Source organism: Leuciscus leuciscus (genome assembly GCF_965113295.1).
Source record: "Leuciscus leuciscus genome assembly, chromosome: 19".
In the NCBI taxonomy this organism is placed as follows: domain Eukaryota; kingdom Metazoa; phylum Chordata; class Actinopteri; order Cypriniformes; family Leuciscidae; genus Leuciscus; species Leuciscus leuciscus.
Genome location: NC_138743.1, coordinates 31737214 through 31765194, shown reverse-complemented (window position 1 = coordinate 31765194; position 27981 = coordinate 31737214). Strand labels below are relative to the sequence as shown.

General features: G+C 36.4%; 2 protein-coding genes and 1 long non-coding RNA gene across 4 annotated transcripts; 1 reads left to right on the top strand and 2 right to left on the bottom strand.

Annotated features, from left to right (window-relative positions):
• Positions 1-44: 44 nt before the first annotated feature.
• On the bottom strand, positions 45-20756 carry asap2b (ArfGAP with SH3 domain, ankyrin repeat and PH domain 2b). 2 transcript variants are annotated; one of them, XM_082147481.1, is made up of 28 exons: positions 20338-20756; positions 15844-15916; positions 13381-13526; positions 13170-13244; positions 12553-12602; positions 12021-12150; positions 9828-9913; positions 9504-9579; positions 9310-9396; positions 9105-9208; positions 8925-8994; positions 8153-8240; positions 7977-8025; positions 7675-7841; positions 5969-6102; positions 5794-5888; positions 5412-5601; positions 5137-5222; positions 4894-5009; positions 4598-4665; positions 4334-4441; positions 3076-3316; positions 2846-2938; positions 1644-1902; positions 1449-1528; positions 1263-1345; positions 667-786; positions 45-575 (listed from the first exon to the last, which is right to left on the bottom strand). In XM_082147481.1, the coding sequence occupies exons 1-28, from the start codon at positions 20461-20463 to the stop codon at positions 501-503; spliced, it is 3075 nt and encodes a 1024-aa protein (XP_082003607.1). In that variant the 5' UTR covers positions 20464-20756; the 3' UTR covers positions 45-500. The 2 variants fall into 2 exon arrangements, with proteins under 2 accessions (XP_082003607.1, XP_082003608.1); XM_082147482.1 differs by having other exon boundaries at positions 1263-1330.
• On the bottom strand, positions 17482-20331 carry LOC309482862. Its single transcript, XR_014200405.1, has 2 exons — positions 18456-20331; positions 17482-18290 (listed from the first exon to the last, which is right to left on the bottom strand). It is a non-coding gene; the product is annotated as an uncharacterized lncRNA (long non-coding RNA).
• A 523-nt stretch (positions 20757-21279) lies between the features above and the next one.
• Positions 21280-27961, top strand: cpsf3 (cleavage and polyadenylation specific factor 3). Its single transcript, XM_082147487.1, has 18 exons — positions 21280-21492; positions 21698-21761; positions 21837-21934; positions 22011-22139; positions 22231-22408; positions 22488-22577; positions 23918-24068; positions 24155-24330; positions 24426-24584; positions 24657-24803; positions 24875-25027; positions 25834-25942; positions 26035-26133; positions 26246-26340; positions 26437-26524; positions 27188-27254; positions 27336-27432; positions 27513-27961. The coding sequence occupies exons 1-18, from the start codon at positions 21422-21424 to the stop codon at positions 27612-27614; spliced, it is 2073 nt and encodes a 690-aa protein (XP_082003613.1). The 5' UTR covers positions 21280-21421; the 3' UTR covers positions 27615-27961.
• Positions 27962-27981: the final 20 nt, after the last annotated feature.

Here is a 27981-nt window from a genome sequence, read left to right as displayed (position 1 = left end):
CAGTGAGCTGTTTCAAATCAGCATTTTTGAAAATAAAACCAGTCTTTTAAATGTACAGAGTAAAAGGTTTAATGGCTTGTTTGGTAACAGAACATGGGGAACATAACTTGTATACAAGCAACATGGTGTAACATGTCACTTAATTCTGCAAAATAAGAGTTGCTCTGCAACTGATATCTGATATAGACAAAAAGCTCTATAAAGATGAGATTAAGGATCCAAACATATACTTTATAAAAACAAACGGCTCCCGTAATATGCATAGCACTCATTCATACGATAATTCTGCATTAAAGTTAGAGGTAATTACACTTGTAATCAGAATAATTGCTAAAAAAAAATTGCTTTCCTGAGGACTTTTGTTTTTAAATGTTCTGTACGCCACCATTCAGCCAGAAAGATGGCCAACTGGCGAATCCATTGTTAAATAATCAGTGGTCTCGGGTTTCTGTTACAAAAAGTCTGAGCATGTGATCTTAGTAAGACAGCAGTGTATGACATCATTCAGTGATGAAGTGAACAAACGAGACAGGGAAAGCGCCCTTCCTGGTCGGCTCCCCATCAATGTGGCCCACCTGCAGGAAACGAGGAAGAGCCAATCAAGATCACACACGATTCAATCAGCTGATCTGTGCATGTACTGTGTAAGTATGGCTTTATACTTACCCACCACTCCTTGTCCTCCTCTCCATCTACTATAATCACCTCTCCTTCTGAGAAGGTCAGTTCATCTACGTTATCAGCCTTGCAGTTATATATGGCCTTTACCCTCTTAGGTCTCGGTTTCTGAAGCAAATGCAAAGCAAATGTTTTAGTTTTGACACTTACATCACAGTTAAAATGTATTATAACAAAATATCAAGTAACATTTATTTTAAAGAAAGATAGCACAAACACTTTTCATGTTTGCAGATGCCACTTGGTTTGATATTTTGTAATGCAATGAAATTCCACAGAAACTTTTAAATATTTTTTTTAATAATAATTAAAAAAATAAAATAATTTAAAACGTAAAATAAATATAAACTGTCGTTCAGGAATTTGGGTAAGATTTTTTTCAAAGAAATTAATGCTTTTGTTCAGCAAGAATACGTTAAATTGATCAGAAGTGACAGTAAAGAGATTTATAATGTTACCAAAGCTTTCTATTTCTAATAAATGCTGTTCTTTTGAACTTCCTATTCATCAAAGAATCCTGAAAAAAAATGCTTTTGTGGGGGGAAAAATTATCATTTCAATGTCTGTCTTAAACGGTCACTTACAGGTGGGACCGTTCTGGGTTTGGGAGCAGGAACAGGAGCTGGTGCGGAGGCAGATGGCGGCCCGGAGTCTGGAGGAAACCGTTCTATTGGAAATCACCATTTAGACTTATTTCCATCAAACATATCATTATTTTTTTTTGGCTTTAGTGGTATATTTATCATATAAATAAATATTATTATAATAACCTGTTTTGTCACTTGGTCGGGGGACACTGGGTGAAGCTTTATTTACATTTACATCTTTACTAAATGGACCAACAGGATCCCTGAGAAATACACAGAACAGTGCAGCTGACATAATGTAGACAATGCTAACAATGCTACAAAACCAACAGCTGAAATCTCTTTAAAGAAACACAGCATGTGATCAATGTTACTTACCGAGCTGGGGATTTCACTGGTTTTGGGGCAGGGGCTTTTGGCTGTGTGGGTATAGGTGGAGGTGGGGGTTTATTTGAAAATGAATTGGGCAACACTGGAGCAGGTGGCACTATTGACGCTGGTCTAACTGGGACGGGGGGTATAACTGGGGGTACGGTGGGTGCAGGTGGAACCGGAGACGCTTGGAGAAGAGTTGCCTTTGGGTCTGGAGGCGGTGGTCTCTTGGCAGCAGGAGGAGGTGGAGGAGCAGGGGGGAGAACTACAGGAGAGACAAGACCTGTTATGCTAATGACTTATGCTTCTGCCTGCAAGAATACAAAACTGTTTGGTTTTGGATCATTGTAGCTGGTTTCTAATTGGTCAAACTAGCTACCATATTTAAAATAACAACAGTAACACTGTACAATAAGGTCTCATTAGTTAACATTAGGTTATGCATAAACTAACATAAATTAACAATGAACAATATATTTTTACAGTAATTTATTACCCTTTGTTAATGTTAGTTAATAAAAATATTAATGTTAGTTCACAGTGCATTAACTAAAGTTCACAGATACAACTTTTGTTCTTAAAAATGTAGTAATGTTGAGATTAACATTTACTATTGTTAATAAATGCAGTAGAAGTATTGTTCATTTTTAGTTTCTCTTAATTAAAGTAGTTAATGTTAACAAATAAACCTTTTTTTAAAGTGTTAACAAAAAAACAATTGGGGTCATTCAAATTTTCTTAAAGAAATGAATACTTTTTATTCAGCAAGAACAAATTAAATTGATCAAACTGACAGTAAAGACACTTTTACTGATTTCTATTTCGAATAAATGCTTTCTATTCATCAAAGACTCCTGAAAAAAATGTATTAGGGGTTCCATTAAAATATAATATTAAACATCACCTGTTTTCAACAATGATAATAATAAGAAATGTTCAAAAATCAGCATATTAGAATGATTTCTGAAGGATCATGTGACACTGAGGAGTAATGATGCTGAAAATTCAGCTTTGCCATCACAGGAATAAATTACATTTAAAAAAATATTCACATAGAAAACTGTTATTTGAAATTGTAATAATATCTCACAATGTTACTATTTTATTGTATTTTTGATCAGATAAATGCAGCCTTGATGAACATAAGAGTTTTGTATATACTTATATTATTTATAAACAGTATCAGGCTGTAGTGAGGTCAGACTCACCGTATACTGAGTCGTTCCTTTCTGGATTCTGAGGGTTTGAAGGGTCTGAACATGATCTCTGCCTCGCGACCGTCTCCATTGGAGGACTCCACCCTGACATCACAAACACACATAATACATGTAGTTTATATATGTTTACTTAATCTACATTTGTAGGCAAGCTACAATAATTAAACCTCAGATTTTACTAGCAGAAAATCCTCAACTCACTAGGCCTGAATTCTACTCACCTCTTCCTAAGGTACGAGGGGGTAGAAGAGGAATACCAGGTAAACCCAATGGCGGTGGGCTAATATCAAGCATGGTGCCGTAAGTCTCGTTGCAGATCATGCTGGGAATAAAAGCCCTCTGCTTGCTATTAACCACGTTAGCCACGTCCCGTGCCAGAGCGCTCATGTTGGGCATCATGGGGCCACTGCCTGGAACAAAACAACTTACTGGACGATCCTCACGCCTGGGAATGGGAATGGGCTGAAACCCAAAATCAATGACATAAGGATGAGCCAGACCATACCAATATTCACATTAACATCTAAAGAACATCTGTGGATTGAATTCTGATTCAACTATGAATTGTCTAAGTCTTACTTTGTATGGTCAGATCAAATTTATGTTTTTTTAATTTTGCAATTCGGAATCAACGTGTCAAAAATGTCACACAAAGTGCTCAATATTCCCTGTGTCCAAATACATTTTGATCTTTATATAGAGAACTATATGACAATCACTATGAAGTGAACCGTGAATGAGTCAGTAGTTTTGAACACTATATATATATATATATATATATATACTGTATATATGAATGTGTAAAATACTTCTATCGCATATGTTCTGTGTCAAATGATCCTTCAGAAATCATTTTAATATGCTGATTTGGTGCTCAAGAAACATTTCTTATAAATATCAATGTTAAAAATTTATATTTTTGTGGAAACCTTGATTCCCCCCACACACTTTTTAAAAAAAATTTCCATGATTCTTTGATTAATAGAAAGTTCAAAAGAACAGCATTTATTTGAAATAGTAATTTTTGGTTACATTATAAATGTCTTTACATTCACTTCTGATCAATTTAATGCATCCTTGCTGAATATACTATTTTTAAAGGGATAGTTCACCCAAAAATGAAAGTTCTGTTATCATTTACTTACCCTCAAGTTGTTCCAAACCTGTATGAATGTCTTTCTCCTTCTGAACACAAAAGAAGATATTTTGAAGAATGTTGTCAACCAATCAGTTGAAGGACCCCATTGACTTCCATAGTATTTTTTCCATACTATGGAAGTCAATGGGGTCCATTAACTTTTGGGTTACCCATTTTCTTCCAAATATCTTTCTTTGTGTTCAGCAGAAATTCATACAGGTTTGGAACAACTTGAGGGTGAGTAAATGATGACAGAACTCTTTGGGTGAACTATCCCTCTAAAGATAGTATAACTGAATGAAATGTGATCTTTTGATTTGACGATTAAAAAGCATGTTAACCTTGTCTTCCATCTCATCCTCGCTCTCGTCTAGGTCATCATTATGCAGGCGCCAGTCATACTCCACATGCACATGGACATTGAACTTCCCTGTCTGAGCCTGAGTCAGCTGTTAACCACACAACACAGAAGAACACGTTGGAAAGGATTTTGCTTGAACAGAATTCTCAGGAAAGGCCAGGAACTTGCTCTCAAGAAAAGAACAGAGCAAAAATACATTTCTGCTGGCATTGCAAACTGCACGCAAGAGAACAAATATACACACCAGCTCCTCGCATTTTGAGTGTCTGAGACGCTGCGCCAGATCCAGAGGAGTCTCTCCTGCATCATTAGCTGCAAGAAAAACACATTTATTTTTTCCCCAAAAGAAAAAGAAAAGTTTTTTTCTTTTCAGAAATTTTTTGGACCAAAGAAAAAAAATTTGAACCACTTTTTTTTTACTATTTTTTCATTATAAATGATTTTTATAAAATTATAAACATTATAAAAAAGATTTTTTTAAATGCATTTTGTGTAGTTTGAATTCCTGAGGTTAAAGCAGCACATTAAATGAACTCTTACTAATGGTGCCAGATGCTTTTCCCCGCAGTAGCAGCTTCATACATTCACTATTGTCAGTCAAGCAGCAGTAGTGCAGTGCTGTGCTTCCTTTGGCAGTCTGCTTATCTAAATTCCCACTGCATTCACAAACACAGGCACACACATATTGGACATGTCAAATGTCTTCATAACATGTAAAAACCATGTGTTTTTATATAATAGCATTAATACTTTTAGCTGCAGTACAGAGCATCAGCAGAGCACCTGTTTTGTACAAGGAAGTCCACAATATGGAGTGAGTTCCGGTCCACCATTCGTACTGCTAGATGTAGCGCTGTCTCACCTGGTTCCTGTAAGTGAAAGGCAGAATTTTATATACATACATATATACATTTATTGATACTGACACAAAAAAAGATCCGTCTCATAATCATTTGTTCGTGAATTGAACTACACGTATGGTGTTAGATGCTGTTTCTGTGTGCAGCCCGTCAGGAGAACTCAATAAAAAGACAAAGCACAATGACTCTACAACTCACATGTTGGTTAGTCTGTTGAATGGTCTCCATCAGGTCCAATCCTTCGGCGTATACCTGGATCAAGGAGAAGATGTCCCGGGACTTTACCGCGTCACACAGTGCGTGCAGTCGGGCTGCGTTATCTGCATACTTCCGCTGAGCAAAACGCTTCTCTGTGTATTTGGCTGTGATGAAGTCTTTTCGAACCTGCCTGAAGGACGATTGAGAGAGAAAAAGTAAAGTAATTTATGATGTGTAGACTAAACCTCTTTAAAAAAAAATTTTTTGTGATTTTTTAATTTACAGCTTAAAATAGAGTATATCATGTTATTTTAAACATGCATAATGAATGAAAAAAATTCACAAAGAAAATAACTGTCAATGAAACTGATCTGTTGCTCACATGTCACTTGAAGGGTTGGGTTTGGGAATCTCCTCTGCTGACAGGTTTGCCTCCATGATTTCGTTAAATCCAGCATTGCCTATGCTGTTAGCAAGCTGCAACACATTTAATACCGTCACAACCTGTATGTATGTAATTTCTGCCAAACAAGTACCAAGTTGTAACAAGAATTTACCAAGAGTTCAGACGTGCCCAAGACATCCAGTGTCAGAGACTGTATTCTGGAGTAGTGGACCCCCATTTCCCTATGGATTCCAGAGCATTCTATGCAAATCAACACACCCAGGTTCGTGGAGAGCCATGTTGGATCTGCAGTGACAACAAGTGAAAAGCCGCAGACGTATCATCAAAACTCTGATATAAATGACAATAAAACAAGTTCTACTGGGATGACTAAGTTTCATACAATGTACAAAGAGAAGTTGAAAGGCCAGATGCAAAACAGGAAGCACAGGGTGTATTTTTTTTTACAAGCTGAGGCAATAATCACGGCCTGCTAAAATATCTATTTGAGTTTGTGCAAATCAAGTGGAAAACAACAAAAACAATTCAGTAACTTATTTGATTCAGCCATCATCTACATCCTTACATGTTTTGTATGCCTTAAATGATAAATGATGCTGTTTGTGAATAAATCATTTATAGTTGTATTATTTTAGCATTTAGTTTAAATCTTTCTGTTAATCCTGCCACCCTAATAAAAGGTCTCATTGTTTTGTTTTGTGCATGATAAATACAACTACAAAAATAAGTGATATCTAATAGTTATATACACTACATTTCAAAAGTTTTTGAAAAAAGTCTCTTATGCTTACTAAGGCTGCAAGGCTGCAATGTTGAAAATAGTTATTTTTGTGGAAACAGTGAAACATTTTTCACATTTTTCTCAAACATGGTCAGCAGCCATGTCACCCTGTAGCCCAAGACTGGTTGCCCACTGAAGCTAAGCAGGGCTGAGCCTGGTTAGTACCTGTATGGGAGACCTCCTGAGAAAAACCAGGTTGCTGCTGGAAGAGGTGTTAGTGAGGCCAGCAGGGGGCGCTCACCCTGTGGTCTGTGTGGGTCCTAATGCCCCAGTATAGTGACGGGGACACTATACTGTCAAAGAGCACCGTCCTTCGGATGAGACGTAAAACCGAGGTCCTGACTCTCTGTGGTCATTAAAAATCCCGATTCGAAAGAGTAGGGGTGTAACCCCGGCATCCTGGCCAAATTTGCCCAGTGGCCTCTGTCCATCATGGCCTCCTAATCATCCCCATACATACCGATTGGCTTCATCACTGTCTCCTCTCCACCAGTAAGCTGGTGTGTGGTGGGCGTTCTGGCGCAATATGGCTGCCGTCGCATCATCCAAGTGGATGCTGCACATTGGTGGTGGTTGAGGAGATCCCCCCCCTTCTATGTAAAGCGCTTTGAGTGCCGAGAAAAGCGCTATATAAATGTAATGAATTATCATTATTTTATTTTATTTTTTCAGACCCCAAACTTTGGAACGGTAATGTATATATTTAAATTAAAAAAATTCTTTAAAAAAGTGAGTGAGGTCAGATGTTAGTTTATAAAGTTTCTATATTATTTATTTATTTCTTACAAAAAGCATTGCTGCGCTTCAGAAGGCCTTTATTAACCCCCTGGAGCCGTATGGATTACTTTTATGATGGATGGATGTGCTTTTTGGAGCTTTAAAAATGTAGGCACTATTCACTCCCATTATAAAGCTAGAAAGAGCTGATATTTTTTTAAATAACTCTGATTGTGTTCGGCTGAAAGAAGAAAGTCATATACACCTAGGATTGAGGCTGAGTAAGTTATGGGATAATTTTCAATTTTGGGTGAACTATTCCTTTAACCACTAGGTTACATCACTCCTATATTGCTTACCGGAAGCTCCACAGTCACAGCACACATCATTGCCACTCATCTTCTTCACCTCTCCCACAATAGCCTTAGTCAGCTCCCGTACAATGTTGTTCTCACACTCGTTCTGATCATCCTTAAAGGCGTTGTTCAGGGCCTCCTCTTTACTATTCTGGAGCACAGACACCCATCTGAAATAGAGAGATACAGATTGATGGACATAATAATTACATTCCACATGATATTCACAATATATATCATGTGATATATATATATTGTGTAAAATCTCTATCATGTAAAATCATCATATGAGCACACACACTCACATTTGACACTCTGCCTCGTCCTCTGTCTGGAAGTGATACGTTCTGTCATCTAGAAGATGGAAGAGAACAGCGAGCGAATAAAGATGATCAACCAACCATATGAGCCATGACAGACTCTGAGAATACCGGCTCTGTATTTATGACTGTATTGTGCTGTGACTGTGCTAGTATATTACGGGATATAAGATCAAAGCTTTTTTTCTCATCTGGGTTACGCTTCACTTGGCAGGTTAAGAGGTTCAGGTTTGCTGGCGGTGTGTTGGCCTGCAAGAAAACAAGAGATAGAGCAAGAGAGAAAGAAAAAATACAGGAAAATGTAGGATTTATTACCCTCTAAAATGATATTATATAATACATTTAATAAATATATTTAATACAAATATTTTTGGATTCTTCACAAATTCTATTAAAAATTATAATATATTCTTATTATAGATATATATCTAATTATATTAATTAAAATTATATACATTTTAATATTAAATATATTTCATTAATATATTTACATATAATTGTATTTACATATAATAATATAAATATAATTATAATCTGTATAAAAATAGCTTTTAATACATGAACAAACTATATTACATGATATAGTCACTGGAAGATCCTTAGGGGGGAAAAAATATTAATTGTTACTTAAATATCTTAAAAACACCCATGAAGAGAAAGGAATCCTTCCTCTAGGATGTAAAGAGATGTATTCTATAGCAATAAATGAGTAAACATGATATATGCAACTTGGATATTCTGATCTGCATCTACAGAGTTATTTTCTCAAAATATGTCATTAAATGGTATTTGAGATTATGTTCTTTTTCAACACATTCTTGGTCTCAAACTCATATGTTTCTCCTTCATTCAATCTGCTGTAAAATGGTGGCGGCAACCTTGTAAAACTAAAACATAATTCTGAAAGGAGAATTGCCTGTTTTGTTCCCCTACCGTTCCATGAGAAATAGTCAATAATCCATTTTTCACAGAGCACTTCCTTTTCTGCCAAACCTTCCTCAATCTGTAATATCGAGAAAAGCCTTCATCACACAAACTTTACAGAACATTCAATGACCTAAAAAAAAAGTTCTCGACGCATGTGAATATCATTGAAGCGCCAGACGAACTCACCCCTCGCTGCGTTTGAGAAGCATCCCAGAGCGCTCAGTGCCGTGAGCTTTATTTCCCTGCAGTTGGTGAAGACTATAGCCAGCACTCTGCTTTGCCTGAATGTCCTTTCACCACACACACAAACAAACAAAACAACAAGAGTTACTACAGAAATGAAGCAATCTTCCCATCAATCATAGTTTCCAGTCATTTGGAGATGGCTCACCTCTTTACACTCTGACTGCAGGGCAGATTTGAGAATATCTTTCAGCTGCATCAGCTGTTTCCTTTCTGCATCTTGTGTCTGCTTGTTCTGCGATTCACACACAAATCATAACAAAACCATGAAATCAACTTTTTTTGTCTTAAACAAAAAAAATACACCTTTAAAAGAGCAGACAGTAATATCAAAAAACGCACTGCGGTCAAGTCCGTGGCAAGTTTTTCCATGTAAGGTTTTAGATTGTCCACAACTTTTATCCCATCCTGAAAGAAACTGTGGAGAAAAATGAAATATGATGTCAAAATACTCATTTAAAAATGAAACATATTGTTACTGGGACATATAGGCCTGGTTTCACAGACAGATTAGGCCTTAAATTCTTTATAAACGTGCCTGAAAAACACATTACTGGTGTGCATCTTGAGACCAAACAGTTGCTTTCAGTTTTAGTCCTGGACTAGGCTTAAGCATTGTCTGTGAAACCAGGCAATAATATTAAATAATATTATAAATAGACATACTTGCACTGAGCATGAAAGTATTTGATGAGGTTTTGGAGCAGGTCAACCCCCTTCTTGACTTTAATTTCATTCACTTTAATGAGATACTGCAAAACAAAGCACATCAAACACTTCAGCACAAAACAATCATTTCAATTGCTTTCGATCAGACCATAAGCTATAAAATAATTTCTAAAGTCATGAAAATATATGATGATATTGGCTGTCAAGTTTAGTTACTTGTATGGATTGCAATATTTTATGTACAGCTGTACTATTGCTGTGCTAATCTTCACACTCTGCTCTTACTGGATGGAATGTAAAATCACTGAAGATTGGCCACTGTATTGGCTAGTGTTTCAGTTTCATTGTCATTGTCCAACCCCAGGACCACCACTGCTGCCCATTCAAAATAAATAAAGTCCCTGCTGATGTTGGCTGTATATAGGGGTGTCGCAATATACTGTTGATGATAATCGTGATATTCAAAGCACGAAATATCGACATCGTGTTAATTTAAGAGTGTGACAATATACCGGTATTGGCGATAACCACAATGACGTGGCAGAGCACTATAGTACTTTGATGACTCATCGGTGTCTCTTGTATTGTACTCTGTGTATGTACTATAATTTTGTATGTTGTTAAGTATATTTTGGTTAGTCATCTGTGATTTGTACCCTTTTTTTGCAAAAAAAAAAAATACGCATCGGTGTCTCATAATTATTCATGAGACTGAGTTTTCTTATCCAATGAGAAGACACTTTCTCTTAATTATTCATGACACCACGTGGAACTTTCCAATGACAGACATGTCAAACTGTGATATCGCGTAGTAGATGAGAGAGGCAATGATAGGACACGCGTTTGTTTTCGTGGTGCTGCCAGGGCTAGACTCTGGCTGTGGGCTGTTGGTTGGCCATCAACCACAGACACATCTAAACTATGTGTGTGTAGCAACCACTCAACTGGAGAATGGTGGACTTCAGCCTTGTACACCAATGCAGGTTGCGCCTTGCGAGTGATGCGGTCCCGAGGACTTTTCTATCGCTTCAGAGGTGTGCGTGTGTGTGTGGGTGTCTAAAATGTAACCCTGACCATTTTACTTGCCTTTTGTTAAATAATCACTCGTTATTAAAATTTAGATATTTTGATAATACTTAATTTGTGCAAATTTCTGTCACTGTCCATCTTTATTATGTGGGGTCAGGGGGCGCATAGATCTAGGCTATGTACTGAAAGTTTTTTTTTTTTAAGCGTAAAATGTATTATTTTCAAATATATGCATTTATAGTGTGTATATAAACAAATATATATTTTATAATGACATAATTATACATATGCATGTACATTTATATGTTTTAAATAGAATTATGATTACTGTGGGCTAATATATGTAGCAGGGCATTCAGTTACTTTTGAAAGGACAAAAATAAGGTGTCAGTGTATTTCATTAGACTTTGTCAACTATAAAAAAGTCTAGCATTTCCTCACGTTTTACCACTGATTTTTAGTGACAGTCGATATGCATGGACCACTGGCGATGACAGTTCCCCCACCCCCCACCCCTCACCCCTCTCTCCTGCCGTGCCATACCACACCCACTCCCCTCCCTTCATCTCACAGCCACCACGCCCATTTAAGTTGCATTTTTCAAAAAGATTGTGAGCTAGATTTGAGCTGAAAGAGGGGGGTGTCATGACCCTTTAACAGGGGGTTTCTGTGTTCATATAATAAAGGTTGTAGTTGATAATTAAAACCCTGTTTCCTTCAATCTTATTTATGTATTTGTATTTGCACTTGATTTTTTTTGTTCAAATCTGCTATCTGCATGACTTTATTGGCGCCGGCGCAACAATAGGTTTAAGAGCTTTTCAGTTCTTCAGGAAACCTTCAGACAGTGTTTCGCTTCAGTTTGAAACCAGACAAACTTCACATGCTTGTCTCCCTTCACAAAAATTTGCCATAGATTGAGTACGCAAGAAGTAAAAATGCATGTGCCTTGTGTTTATCAGTATCCTTATGTTTGTTGGGTAAAAAAGAAAAACTATATAAACAAAGCACAAAATTAATTTGACTGATAACCCCCCTCAGTCAATAATTGACTGAATTCTTTTGGCCACAATAGATGTGTGTATTTATAGATGTATATATTCGTGGTGTGAAAAACCTAACATCGTGACAGCCCTAGCTGTATATGACCACATTCCTTACTTCACACATCTGAAGCTGAAAGAGGCGTCTCTCTTTCTCCATCTCTTCCGCAATCTCCCCTCCGCTGATCTCTGTTCTGATCAGACCGTGCTGTTTGGCATGTTCCCGTTTTTCTTTCTCAATCTTGCTCCTGTGAACAAGTTTAGTGCGTTGGCAGGAAAAAACATTAGTCTTTCATCAATGCCTCATAATGCTCAGAATGCACAAGCGAACCATAAATGCTAGTGCTGATGTTTACTTAAGGTATGGCCCCAAATTAGGATAAGCTCTTCAGCTACGCTACAGGCTAATGAATTACGCTCAAACATCTGAAATAAATAAACCTCCCCTTCCTCTGCATAGTGGATCAAAATAAACTGATCTACAATCATTAAAAATGTGATTCTTTTCATGCATCGTGCTGTAAGGTACTGGAATATCTAAAAGAACATAACAAGAGTGTCTAAGGCTCAAGTTTAAATTTCACAGATTTGTGGTAATTATTACTTGTTTATATTTTTTCTGAGATATTAAGAGGTTAATAGGTGCTTACAGTTTAGTTTCGTAATCCTTCCATGCTTTATCAAAAGGCTTTTTCAAATCCTGCAAAAACAAACAAGAACACAGTTAACATGATAATCAAGAGTCTTAAAGGTCAAATAATTCAATACACACTTAAGCAAACCACCATGATCACTGTATTTATATGAAAGATGTTTATGTTGTGTATATATACATGAAAGTTTGGTTCATTACAGTTTTTCACAATTGCTAAGACGCTAAACCCCATTCTTTGAACCAAATTCTCAATAGCCTAAGCCAATTTGTCGGATTTGCACTCTTTCTGCCAAACGTTAAACAAGTTCAGGCAGTTAGACACTGTTTGCAAGTCTCATGCACTCTTTATGCATCTGTGTTGCAAAGCGCTAAACACAGGCAGACAATAGATGGAAACAATCTGAGAGGGAGAGGAGGAAGAGGATGAGGAGGAAGAGGATGAGGACGAGGAAGAGCAAGGTGCGGAGAATGTTGTCAAGACTGGATCTGGCACACTAGGGGTTTTTCCTTTTGCCTGGCATATATTTTCGTGAAAATATATGCCAGGCAAAAGGAAAAACCCCTAGTGTGCCAGATCCAGTCTTACATATATATATCCACATCATTGCATACCCCTTTTACTCCTTTGAGGTCTCCCTTCAGCAGGCTGTCTAGTGGGAAAGTGATGATGTTGTTCATGTTCTGCAGCTGTGGGCACAAAATGAGATATGTGATAAAGTATGTATATAATAACAAGTGTTAAATGTGTGAAAACACTCTGCACGTAAACCCACAGTGTCTCATGAAATGATCTACAGTATATGGATGTCGGAGACTAGCTCACCAAGTTCTTCAAGAGACCAGTGAGCTCTTTGGTGAAACTAGCAAATTTGAGGAAGTGACCGGACATATCAGGATCGTCTTTGTACACAGAAGTATCTGTAAACCTCTCCAGTGCCTGGATGTACTGCTCCTCATTCTCTACGTGAGCTGGAGACACACAGAAACAGTCTGTTCATTTACCTTCCACATTTATTTATTATATACAAATGTTTGTTTGATGATCAAGGATACTTCATGCATTTTCCAAAATGTTGCCTTATGAAGCTCATTTGCTCACACACTTTGCTTCACAGTGTTTCATGCGGGCTTGAGCAAACTCTTGTCACGTGGGCCTTTTTCATTCCTACCGCTTGCAAAAGAACATACTTCCTAGTTTATGACCAGAGTGCTGTAGAAAATAGCGTAGTAACCACTCCCCGGTCCTTTGCTGTACAGCAGAAGGCCAACAGGCTGTTTAAGATCTGGTTTAATATAAAGAAAATACAGTGTGCTAACAAAGTCTCTTCCTTCACTAGAGGCATTCACTAAGAAGGAATTACCACTGATTTAATATTTATTCTTAAATGATTTTACAAATGAGTTTTGTGTGTCTTTTATTTCTTTCTCTTCATCACGGCTATGTAAAGCACTTTGAAATGTCACTGTGTATAGAATGGGCTGTATAAATAAACTTGCCTTGCCTTGTTTAGCATCTGATTAAAAATATAACACCTTGCAAATTTGGAAGAGCTGCAAATGTGTCAAAAAGTCTGAGCTGAACGTGACTTGCACAATCTATGTACTAAAATATGAGGGTTTAAATATGACATTGTTTTTAACTGGACTGCAGATGGATAGAGAATAAGCAGGTTCTTGTGCTGAATACAAGCGTTTCAACTCTTTTCAGAATTTGACCCATTTTACACCACATCAGAGGGCCCTAATTTTGATATCCGTGTATTATTTATTTATGTGTATTATATTTGAATATTTTTTTTACTTTTCATCTTAATTTTAGTTCAAGATTTAGTAATGTTTTATCTTTCGTCATTTTATTAGTTTTAGTTATATATATATTAGTGCTGGGCAAAGATTAATCGCGATTAATCGCATCCAAAATAAAAGTTTGTGTTTGCATAATATATGTGTGTGTACTGTGTATAATTATTTTGTATATATAAATACACACATATGCATGTATATATTTAAGATTTTTTTTTCAATTTATATATAAATTATTTATATTTATATATAATACAAATTATGTATAAATACGTATACAGTATATACATGCAAATATTTCTTAAATAAATACATGCATATGTGTGTATTTATATATACAAAATAATTATACACAGTACACACACATATATTATGCAAACACAAACTTTTATTTTGGATGCGATTAATCGCGATTAATCTTTGCCCAGCACTAATATATATATATATCCACTGATCACTCATGCTTAATCACATTTTAGGGATTTTGCACAAAAAGAGCCAGGTGAAGTTGACAGACTTGTGGCCTAAAATCTGTGATTTTTGCTTTAATTTATTTTTATTTCATTTAGTCATTTTAGTACTTCAACTAAAAAACTTTTTCCAGTTAGTTGCAAAGGCAACATATTTTAAGTTGAAGTTTTTCATCTAATATTTATATTTACTTTATTTATTTATATTTGCATTATTTATTTATTTATTTATATTTACATTTTTAACCATTTTAGTTTAGTTTTCTGATTGTTGGACGGAAAAGATGTTCTGCCCAAACTGTCAAACTGACATAATCAGAGAAGAATCACTGAAGATTTTCAGATTTCGATTATAATGACAAAAAAAAAAATTCTGCGGTTTAATTGTTCACCACAAGAGAAGTAACGTACGCTAACAAAGTAAATAGGAAAAGAAAGAGAGAGGGGAAATAAGCAGGTTCCTGCTAGAACAGGTATCGGTGTTCCTGGTAAGAATGAGAGGAATGTGTGAGGTAGAGCACAAAACCTGCTCACTACTAGAGTAACAATGACCTGAATCATTATGAAACCAAAAGCTTTGTCCTTGCTATTGTTATCATATGGAATTGTTTAGATAAATAGGGTTACCAGAACAATAACACACTTGTCTATACGTTCAAAAACTAAACTGGTGAGCTTATTGGTGCAGAGTTATTGATTAAAGCTCAGAGGCAAATGGTCATTTTTGTAATCAGAAATGGTCTTTTCACCATAGAAATGAATCAGAAGTGCCGCAAACTGAATCATACCTGTCGCGCAATTGTCTGTGACTTCTCTTATAAAACAGCTCGACTCTTGACAGCTCGACGAGCAGTCGACTCATTAAATGATAAGCATGTGAAGCCTCTCATACAGTACATTAAAAACACGACCTCTGGTCTCCTTCCCTGCATACCGCAGCGTTTAGTAGGCATTACGCTTTTTTTGCTAACCTTGCAGGATTGCCTTGAAGTGGCTTTGTTTGTAATACTCACTCAGACCAGAGCTGTTTATGGCCTTGACTGACTTCTTCATTTTGTGCAGTACACTGCGGTCCAGATCCAATGCCTGCAAAACAACACGAAACATGCTAAAAGGGATTTTCTTATGATGAATGGACAGGTTCTGAATACACAAAGAATGATAATTATGTGAAGAAAAAACAATTCCACAATAAGGAATAAACTGCATCAATAAGGAGCTGCATGCATCTTTACTTAAAGGCCCTAAAATGTATTACAACGCTTTAAAATGGTGCATATTCTATTGCCTAGTAAGCACAACCAATACCTTGTTCTGCATAAAGAAGGTCACACTATAATAACAAATAACTTGTAACCCAGTTTTGTACAGTGTGGTTTGGTTTATACTTCCCTCTCACTCACTCACACACACGACACAAAGCTTTTACATCCAGACGTACTCAGATAGCTTGTAATTTAGCCACCCATCACTCATGCTGAATCACACGCTGGGAATTTTGCACATAAAGAGCCGAGTGAAGTAGACAGACTTGTGGCCTAAAATCTGTGTTTATGCAGGAGTCATGTCTGGTACGACACCAAGACAAAACCTTCTGACGAGGGGTAAGCCTGGTGCCCGCCAAAGCTGACAACACTCTTTACCCACTTTCACAGTCTACATTGAGCATAAAGAGCATTTAACCATCAATGACATATAATACCGTTCAAAAATTTGGGATCAGTAAGAAGATATTTTTTATAGATTCTTTTATATGATCAAAGGTGACAGTGAATACAATTTTAATGTAACAAAAGATTTCTATCTCAAATAAATTGTGTTCTTTTGAACTACACTACTTTTAGCAGTAGTGTAAATCTATTTAATAAGTTAATAAGTTACTAAGTTTTTAGTAAGTCTAATTTAATTTAATTTTTCCAAATGGTAAGATTTTATCTAAAATACAGAGAAAATATGGATACTGTCTATAAATATTTTACTCAATTAAAACGTATCAATCTTACAACATACTCCAATCAAAATAAAAAGGGTTTCCATATTTAATTGCACTTAAGTATTTTAAAGTCAAATTTCTTAGTTTTAGAAATGGACTGAAGAAATCAACATTCATACACAAACTGTAAAATAAACAATTTAACCAAAGTTTTATTAATGTGGAGGTGTCTTTTCACAAGAAGGAAGAGTGACTGTAGTTATTCTTTTTATGAGAAATGATCATTGGCTATACAAGTTCAACATGGACTTTATTTTGATCCGCTTGTGTAAGTTCAGTAAAATGGACAGAAATAGGAAAGACTGTCATGATGACCTCCAAAAAAATGCATTTGGTACTTTTAAAGATACATGAAATAATAACAATTAAAAAAAAAAAATTCCTTGGGAATATAACTAAACTGAGTTTCAATACTAAATAAATACTCCTACAAATATTCAAGTATAACAATGAATTATAAAAATTACAATAGAATACAATAAGAACAATAGTAGCCTACTACTATACACCCCTATTTACATAGGTTGTGATGTCTGTTCAGGTGCGACACTTTGCCGAAATTGGCCTTGAGTATCAGAACAGTCCAATCTGAGCTCACCGGTTTACAAAAGACAGAGAGTGACCAGCAGGGCTACATACACATCAAAAAAAAAAAAAAAAACGGTGAGTAGACATGTATGTGCGAGAAAGAGACTAGACGGGACAAGCTGGGACAAGAAGTGGGGCAGCCATCCCGCCTTAGCCTTAAGGAATTAGAAAAGATGAAGGGAAAGAAAGAGAGAACAGAAAAGGCGAGAAAGAGATGGGAGATATTAGCTGCACTGGGGTTTCCATCAAAGGCAAGTCTCAGCAGGACACCATGCACAGAGATGGAAGAACCGGAAACAACCAGGAAAAAGTATACTAACTGCCATTTTTATGGCATCTGTGGGTGTACGCAGCCCTCATGCTACACTGAAACAGCATATCCAAATATTTGAAGGGTTTGACTAAATAACCCTAGCATGTGACATCACTGTATGTCTAAACCGGTGGCTGCTTTGTCTAGATGAGCAAACTTATGCATAAAGAAATTCGCACAAGATCCTGGTCCAGAGTATACATAAACCATGAACATGTGTTTACCTCAGTTACTTCCTCCATTAAGGCTAAATGCAAATGGGGTAGTGTCAAAGGGCAACTCATAAAGAGAGTCTCCCTCTATGTATCCCAGTCACATGAAGACGCCAGTTCCTCTAAGAGCCCGGCGCAGTCAATTTTACTCATGCCTGCTTTTAAAAAATCACATTGAAACTAAGAATCTCCTTTATGAAGAGATTTGTTTGAGAGGAGGAGTCAAAATCAACATGCCGATTCTTCGTCATCAGTAATGACTGACACTTTCCCCCTTTCATCAGAGGTCAATATCCTAAGTTCAAGTTTGGAGTCAGAATGCAGTATCTCAATAAAAGAAGAAGAGCTGTGGAGCTTCTTTCCACTCTAAAAAATGCTGAGTTGTTTTAACCCAATTTGGGTCAAATATGGACAAACCCAAACGATGGGTTAAAAATGTAGCTAAAAAAATGTAACCCAACGGCTGGGTTTGTCCATATTTGACCCAAAGTTGGGTTGAAACAACCCAGCAGTTTTTACAGTAGATTAATCTTAGACATCGGTAAAGATTTTTTCAACCATTAAAACAGGCTGACAGAGTTCAGAACGATTCTCACAAACTAAGCTCTTTTATATTTACGTTGAAGAATTTTCAAACTATAATGCAAAACTTTACAAGAACTGTTTTAGTAAGTACAGAACACATACATAGTTGTTACCATTCCTAGAAATAAGTATATATACAAAGCGAATACACAAAGTTTTTTTTAAGTCTAATTCTACCTCATCTAACTATTAAAATGTATGTAAACCAGTTACTGATTTTACCACATAAAAACACATAGGTTATCTGGCATTATGTTATTACAATGTAAGTTCAACATTTCTATTTATACCTTCTAGTTATAAAACAAATATGATTTACAGTACCCATCATGTGGACTAATACTAATAAATGGTATCATGCAGGTCAACCCTTGCACACTACAAAATAAAATACAACTTCCAAATCATTTTAAAAGATTGAACTATGAAATGTTAGCATTACATAAAAATGTAAGTCCATTTTAGCCAATTTAGCTCAAGCTATACTTAAAATATTACACAGCAATAACATACAATGTCAAGTTTGGTGGTGAGGGTCCAATTAAAAAGCTGCTGTTTGATCAGTGATCACTTGAATAATTTGTTTTTAGTCAAAGGATGGGGACTTATGATAACATAAACATTTGTTATTCAGAATTAATAGATGTTTTTTGCTCTATTTAGTGTTTTTGATTATATTTTGTTAATCACTGTTTGAGTGATTAATGTTCACTTCAGTGAAATTCCTTCGATTTCAAGGAGTATGAACAACTTGTTTTGGTGAATAAGTAACTCCACATAACTTCTTCAGTTAGCTCAAGAAACCAATACACAAGTTAGACAAATAATAAAAAGTTATACATCACTATTACTGACTGTAAAGTGAATGCTCAGCTTAACTTAATATGCAAGCTTAGTGAAATTGGATCAACTAGTAAAAAACAGTGTGTTTATAAAGCGTAATATGTTTTGATGAAAGTCCAGACCACCTTTAATTGTTTAGTTGATGCAGTAGGCTAATTTTCCAGATAAGTTGTGTATACTCAAAATTCTCCTTAGCTAGTTATCTTGAGGTGTTGAGTTTTCTCAACTTCATTTTTTTTTTTTACAGTGTTTTATGGCAGAACCAGTGTGGCACAATCATGCTACTTACATATTTAGTATATGGAACTCCAAGGAACTGTTTTGGATATGTGTCCATACCAATGCCAATGACACTTTCTTTATTTTGATCTTGTGAATAGTGTTAAATGTTTATCATTTTAGTCTTAAAATTATTCCACGGAACCATATTTTTTATATTTCTCTCATTTCTGTAATATCTGTATGCCTAGACTATTTGTTAATGACAGCTCTGTTACCTCAGACAGGCACAGGCCTTTTTAAATGGGTGCATACAATCTGCCATATGCATTCATTAATAACAAAGCACTGTTATGGTAAATATATGTATATATCTGGACCATTATGTGAACACTGTATTACTGACTTTGAGACGAAAACTTAAATAAGTTAAGAGTGATGTCAACATAAGAGACTAGTAGACCATTTATTTCATAACTCTGCGATAAGAAGCTACACGAGAAAGCTGAGCATGGGCGAGGTTCACTTCCAACAGCTGGGATACGTTGAGCTTTAGTGTTACAAGAAGGAAGTCATTTTTCAGGCTGCTTTTGTAAAATAGGCTATTTTATAGTACATAGCTACTAAAGGAAACCTATAATCTGGGGTTAGACCGCAGACTTTTTATAATAGATACAGTTTAGAATTGTGTATTGTGCACTACGCGTTAGTCTGTCAATTGTTATACGGTACTGACACTGTAAAGGTGTCTTACCTCTTCCAAAGTGGCAACTGTATTCCTACAGTGGAGCATGCGTGAGAAGAACACTGATGTTGTTGGCGCTTTATAATCCTCATTGGTAATGTCCATAAACTCCGGAACTGTCAGTGGATCAGGCATGATTATTCCCGTTTAAATCAACACTACATCCAAGACAAGAAACATAAAAGTTTTGTTTAAAGTTGCACTTTACTAAAAGACCGCACAAAACCCGAATCAAACTCAGTCCGTATCAGTCATTCCTTAAAGTATTCAATTTAAAAAGTTCCGCTTTAAGTCCAAAATGATTCAAAAGAAAAAGAGGCAATGAGAAGTAAATTCGACTTTGAACAGGAGAGTTGAACAGCTCCATCACACGCGCAGCTGACCAGATCAACACTTCTGGATTTCACCCATCCTACCTGTACAGTAGAAGTTTCAGTTACATGATTTGTAGGCGGAACCACATCGCCCGTCAATCATTTCCAATCCGCCAATGAGAGAGAGCCTTCCGAAGTTGCTGTCCAATTACAGTTGAGGGGCGTAACCTAACGCTGAAAACCTGAAGAGCCAAGCCGAAAAGTTGAAATATTGTTAGAAAAAAGATACGCTTTTGCCTTACACATATTTCCAGATGTAATTTCTTTCTTTCTTTCTTTCTTTCTTTCTTTCTTTCTTTCTTTCTTTCTTTCTTTCTTTCTTTCTTTCTTTCTTTCTTTCTTTCTTTCTTTCTCAGTTTAATGCGTTAAAAATATTTAGAAATCGTGTTTGCGTGTGTGTGTGTGTGTGTGTGTGTGTGTGTGTGTGTGTGTGTGTGTGTGTGTGTTACTTCGAAAATATTTTTTTTGCCTATCCAAAATTGAGTATGCTTTTCAGTATAATTTGATAAATTATTTAACTATCTGATTTATAACCTTTATTATGTTTCTTTATTGTCACCTAAGACTTTTATTTTGACTCGTGGCTACACCGGAAGTACTTGTCTCATGTCCACAGGTTCTCAATGCTGCTGCGTATGATCGTTGTATTTTATTATTAGAAGTATCGATGATTATGGAATAACTAATTTTATTTAAGTATTAAAAAAAACGTTACAAGCATGGCTACAAAACGTAAAGCGGATGTATCAGTGCCTGCAGAAGAAAGCGACCAGCTTCTCATAAGACCACTGTGAGTTCACTTCATTCAGACTCAGACTGTTCTAAGTGAAGTTCTGTTCCGCGCCAAATGTTTTGTTGATTGTTTGTCTTACAGTTTTAAAATGATAAACATCATACCTAACAGGACCAAAGTGAGATTGATTGTCATCTGTGTTAATCCTTTTCCTGAGTAGGCCTTGTAACTATTAATCTTTTTTACTGTGGTGTTTAAACAGAGGAGCTGGTCAAGAGGTGGGCAGGTCTTGTATCATCCTAGAGTTCAAGGGCCGTAAAATCATGGTAAGCACAGTTTTGCTGTTTATCCTACTTTTGATGGATTTGACCGATGTTTTCTGACATGCCGTGTCTTTGCAGCTGGACTGTGGCATCCACCCTGGATTGGAGGGCATGGATGCATTGCCTTACATTGATTTGATAGACCCAGCTGAGATTGACCTGCTCCTCATCAGCCAGTGAGTCCCATTCTTTGAACGAAAGACATCGGGTCAGTGACATTGAAAATTCTGCTGACCTCTTTTTCTCTGCCAGTTTTCACTTGGATCATTGTGGAGCCTTGCCATGGTTTCTACAAAAGACAAGTTTCAAAGGGAGGACTTTCATGACTCATGCCACCAAAGCCATTTACCGCTGGTTGCTTTCAGACTATGTGAAAGTCAGGTACACTAAAGCTCTTGAAAAGGTTTTATAAATGAAAGTTTTATAAAGATCCAGCTCTCTAACATATCCTCTTGTTTCCTTGTGTCTGTAGCAACATCTCAGCGGATGACATGCTGTACACCGAGACCGATTTAGAAGAAAGCATGGACAAGATCGAGACCATCAACTTCCATGAAGTGAAAGAGGTGGCGGGCATCAAGTTTTGGTGCTATCATGCGGGTCATGTTCTGGGAGCAGCCATGTTCATGATTGAGATTGCAGGAGTGAAGGTAGGTGTAGTTTATTCATTCAAACCTGCTCTCTTACCTTCACACAGTTTCTGATATTGATCACGGTCATTGTCTTCAGCTACTGTACACAGGAGATTTCTCACGTCAAGAAGACAGACATCTCATGGCAGCTGAGATTCCCAGCGTAAAACCAGACATTCTCATCACAGTATGTACTATTGTTTATGCTTGAAATATGATTTCTTTCTCCAGGGCTCAACAATGTGGATTTTTATCTGTTCCCACCAGTAAAATAAAAGTTTTATGTAACATATTTTTATAAAATGTCAAACATACATTACAAAAAATCAATTTTATTATATATATATATATATATATATATAATAAAATTTATTTTTTGTAATGTATGTTTGACATTTTATAAAAATATGTTACATAAAACTTTTATAATAATATAAAATATAAAAAATTTAATATTTAAAATATATCTTTTTTATATATATTTATAGATATATTATTTAACACAGTTTTATATACCAAAAGTATATATATATATGTATATGTATGTATATGTATATATATATATATATATATATGTATATATATTTAAAGTTATTTTTTTATGTATATATATATATATATATATGAAGAGTTCAGATGCAAAAGCCTCTAAGTGCCATCTGAAATTTCCTTCTAGAATGATACTTTTTTTCAAGCTTGTACGTTTAAGTTCAGGAATTTCACTTTAATGACAATTAATAGGTAATTTTCATTGCCATTAAAGTGAAATAACTGAACATGAACATACAAGCTTAATAAAAATGATCATTCTAGAAGGAAATTTCAGATGGCACTTAGAGGCTTTTGCATCTGAACTCTTCATATATATATGTGTGTCTGTGTGTGTGTATATATTAGTGCTATGCGATTAATTGCATCTAACGTAAAAGTTTGTTTACATAATATATGTGTGTGTATATATTATTAAATGTATAATATATATATATATATATACACACACACACACACATATATATATTTATATACATATATGTGGGTGCATATATACACAGACAGACACAGACATACGTATGATATATATATATATATATAAATTAAATAAGATATATATACACACTGTCAACACAAACTTTTATGTTAGATGCGATTAATCGATTTGACTGCACACACACACACAAAAAAATATATATACATTACAAAAAAATATATATATTACATTATAAAATAATCATAATTAATGTTTTTTATTATTTGTGCAATAATGGTTGAAAATTATACAATATTTATTTACCCTATTAACACTAATGTAATGGGAATTCATAATTACACTTTTTGAAGAAAAAAATACTTTTTGGACATTAAAATCAGCAAAAAATGTCAAAAACAATATTCAATGCATTTAATACACAGAAAACGAAACACTTAAGTTTGCAACCCATAAAAGCATGTGTATATAATCTTCTAACAAAAGACTACAGCACTAGCCAGTTTTTACACATCAATTTCTCCTTCTCCTTGTGCTTGTAGGAGTCTACATATGGCACACACATCCATGAGAAGAGAGAGGAGAGAGAGGCTCGTTTCTGTAACACGGTCCATGACATAGTGAACCGCGAGGGCCGCTGTCTCATCCCTGTGTTTGCCTTGGGTCGGGCCCAGGAGCTGCTACTCATTCTGGGTAAACCTCAGCAGTTTAGAGTAGACTCTCAGCCGCATCATCAACCAACAATGCCTCACTGACGTCCTGCGTGTCCTCTATTTCAGATGAGTACTGGCAGAATCACCCTGAACTCCATGACATTCCTATCTACTATGCCTCCTCCCTGGCTAAGAAGTGCATGGCCGTGTACCAAACCTACGTGAACGCCATGAACGACAAGATCCGCAAGGCCATCAACATTAACAACCCTTTTGTCTTCAAGCACATCAGCAATCTCAAGGTAAGCATCTTCAAAACCGCCCAGAATTGAAGTAGAACCGTGGTATTTTTGTCCATTTTTATGATATACAAGTTTCATAATTTGCTGTCCTCCAGAGCATGGACCACTTCGATGACATCGGCCCTAGTGTGGTGATGGCATCTCCAGGTATGATGCAGAGCGGTCTCTCCAGAGAGCTTTTCGAGAGTTGGTGCACTGACAAGAGAAACGGCGTCATCATCGCCGGTTATTGCGTGGAAGGAACTCTCGCCAAGGTGAATCTCCGATCTTCAGCGTCGGGTTTCTTTGGGCGTGATCGAACTCTCCTCACACTGTTTTCTGTGCAGCATATCATGTCTGAGCCGGAGGAGATCACCACCATGTCAGGACAGAAGCTTCCTCTGAAGATGTCCGTGGACTACATCTCCTTCTCTGCTCACACGGATTACCAGCAGACCAGCGAGTTCATCCGAGCTCTGAAACCTCCTCACGTGGTGAGTGGTTGTGTCCTGAGATGGGTGGTCAGGTTGGAGGTCAGGTGTCATGTTATTACTGTGGGTTTCAGATCCTGGTTCATGGAGAGCAGAACGAGATGGCTCGATTGAAAGCCGCCCTGATTCGAGAGTACGAGGACAACGACGAGGTTCACATCGAGGTGCACAACCCTCGTAACACTGAGGCCGTCACGCTGAACTTCAGAGGAGAGAAACTGGCTAAGGTGAGACTGCAGCTCTCATTGGTCCAGGTTCTTCCTCTTCTGCTCAGTTAGAGACCGTTACTGTAGGGCTGTGTCAGAGAGACACTGCTTTACCTGGGTTAATGGCTGTCTTTCTCATCAGTGGTCAATAAATCATTCAGATTATTAATAATGATAATAATCACAAACATTTCTTCTGCCTAGTAAAGTGCTTCATCAGATCCATCCGGATGATCCATCCATCCATTCTTTCTTTCTTTCTTTCTTTCTTTCTTTCTTTCTTTCTTTCTTTCTTTCTTTCTTTCTTTTTCCTTTTTGTTATTTTTCTGTCTTTTTTCTTTCTGTCTGTCTTTGTTCTGTCTTTCTGTCTTTTTTCTTTCTTTGTTATTTTTCTTTGTCTGTCTTTTTTCCCTTTTTTCTGTCTTTTGTTCTTTCACTTTCTGTCTTTTTGTTTTTTCACTTTCTGTCTTTTTGTTTTTTCACTTTCTGTCTTTGTTCTCTTTCTTTCTTTCCTTCTTTCTGTCTGTCTTTTGTTATTTCTTTCTTTTTCTTTTGTTCTTTGTCTTTTTCTTTCTGTCTCTGTCTTTTTGTTCTTTCTTTTCTCATTCTGTCTGTCATTCTTTCTTTCTTTCTTTTACACTAGAACTTGTTTAAATGGTATGCTGTTGTGCTAAAAATTCAAAAAAGTTACAAAAATAATCATATTACAAATACACTGCACAGTTAAGTCTTATTATGAATCGTTCATCTCTATGATGGATCATCAACGGTTTGAACTGTCCTTTTATCATTTTGTTACTGAATGTTTTTGTGTGTGGTATCTGAAGGTGATGGGCTCTCTTGCGGATAAGAAGTGTGCACAAGGTCAGAGGGTCTCTGGCATCCTGGTGAAAAAGAACTTCAGTTATCACATCCTCTCCCCCTCTGACCTCTCCAGTGAGTTGGTGTTTGTGATCGGTTCAGGTGTTTCATGTGTGTGTTTGTGTGTGTTCGCTTCTCACGCTTTTTCTTTGTTGTTAATGATGCAGATTACACTGAGCTGGCCATGAGCACAGTGAAACAGACTCAAGCCATTCCCTTCACTGGCCCCTTTCCCTTGCTTTTGAATCAACTACGCCACCTGACAGGTGAGTGTGTGTGTGTGTGTGTGTGTGTGTGTGTGTGTGTGTGTGTGTGTGTGTGTGTGTCTCGTGTTTAAATGTGGCGCTCATTGTGTGTGTGTGTGTGTGTGTGTTACAGGTGATGTGGAGGAGATTGAGACGTCAGAGAAGAGCACACTAAGAGTGTTTAACAGTATCACAGTGGTTCATGATCAAAACTTGGTCGTGTTGGAGGTAGGGCGGCACCGCAGTCATTGATGCACCGGTGTAACTATGGCAACAGGAGTGACTGGTATTGTTAATTGTGTGTCTGTGGTGTTCTTCCACCAGTGGTTTGCCAACCCTCTGAATGACATGTACGCTGATGCCGTCACCACAGTGGTGCTGGAGGTGCAGTCAAACCCTAAAGCTCAGAAAGGTGAACAGCTCAAAGACTTCTAGAGAGACAGTTCTTTCTTTTATTTCTTCATTTCTTGCTTTCTTCTCTTCCTTATTATTTTTATCTTCCTGTATTTCCCACTTTTATCTTTATTCTTTCCTTTCATGTTCTTCCTTCCTTTCTTTCCCTTCCTTTTCCTTCCTTCACTCCTTCCTTAATTCTTGTTTCTTTGAAATTCCTTTTTCTTTCTTTCCTCTGCTTGCTTGCTTCCTTTCCTTTTTCTATACTGTTATCTTCCTTTATTTCCCACCTTTTTATCTTTATTCCTTCCTTCCTTCTGTCTATTATTCCTTTTTCATTATTGTTTTTACCTTGCTTCCTTTCTTGCTTGCTTACTTTATCTTCCTTCCTTCCTTCCTTCCTTAATTCTAGTTTCTTTCTTTGATTTGTTACCTTTCTCATTTTTTCTTGCTACCTTTTTCCTTCCTTTATTTCCCACATTATCTTTAATCCTTCCTTTTTTACTTCTTTCTTTCCTTCCTTTCTATTTATTACAGGTTATTACTTGCTTTCTTCCTTGTTTGTTTTTTCTTCCATCTTTGCTTCTACCTCTTTTTCACTTTCTGCTTGCAAATTTTAATAAACTGTAAGTCTTATTTACACCAATATCTTTTTTTATTTTTTTTTATTTCTTCATCTTAGTTGTTCAGCCCCAAGAAAAGAAGATGGATGTGGATGTTTACCAGACCAGATTACTGAAAATGTTCCAGTAAGTTCATCTTCACAGCCCTCCGCTAACCGGCAGTGATATTTATGATGAACTAAATTCTTTTTCTGCCACGATCTGCAGAGACATGTTTGGAGAGGAGTGTGTCGACTTTAAAGACAAGAACTGTCTCGCTATAAGTGTAGATGAGAAGACTGCCTACATCAACCTGGAAACCCGAGTAAGTATCAGACTCTGTGAAGTGTACGCACCTAAGTTTTATGGAAACTGAAATATTGGGATTCTTATGTTTGTGTTCAGACCGTGGAGTATGAGGAAGCTGATTCTGAAGATGATTCTCTCAGAGAAATGGTGGAGCTCGCTGTGCAGAGGCTGTATGAAGCCATGAACCCTGTCATGTGAGATCGCCAATTCCCATCTGCCTACTATCAGGCTCTTAATTTACCTCAAGAACTTTTGTTATTAGACCATCTAACTTGAACTACTTAAACCAGACTGAAGACACCAGATGTTGGACTGGCCAAAGCACTTCAAAGGATTGAATTGCCATTAAAACCGAACGGATACCAGTTAAAGATAGATGTTGATACGTATGTGCATTCAGGAGTCACTGTTTTTTAGTTCCACTAGTTAAATATACATTATGTTGTGATCATTTAATTGTTTTTGTCGTCTTTTTTTTTTTTTGTATCTGACATTTTATGTTTAAGATCAGTGTATTGATTTAATAAAAGAGGTTTTTGAGTGAATTTGAGCTTGAATTTCAATA

Bases quoted from the DNA above. Each gene is read 5' to 3' on its own strand.
- asap2b (XM_082147481.1), bottom strand. From the start codon at position 20,463: ATGCCTGATCCACTGACAGTTCCGGAGTTTATGGACATTACCAATGAG. The intron at 12,151-12,552 runs GTAAGCACCTAT...ACTTGTTCACAG, and splicing joins AAGGATTACGAAACTAAACT to GAGCAAGATTGAGAAAGAAA. The intron at 2,939-3,075 runs GTGAGTAGAATT...TTGTGATGTCAG, and splicing joins CCCTCGTACCTTAGGAAGAG to GGTGGAGTCCTCCAATGGAG.
- cpsf3 (XM_082147487.1), top strand. From the start codon at position 21,422: ATGGCTACAAAACGTAAAGCGGATGTATCAGTGCCTGCAGAAGAAAGC. The intron at 25,028-25,833 runs GTGAGACTGCAG...TGGTATCTGAAG, and splicing joins GAGGAGAGAAACTGGCTAAG to GTGATGGGCTCTCTTGCGGA. The intron at 26,134-26,245 runs GTGAGTGTGTGT...TGTGTGTTACAG, and splicing joins TCAACTACGCCACCTGACAG to GTGATGTGGAGGAGATTGAG.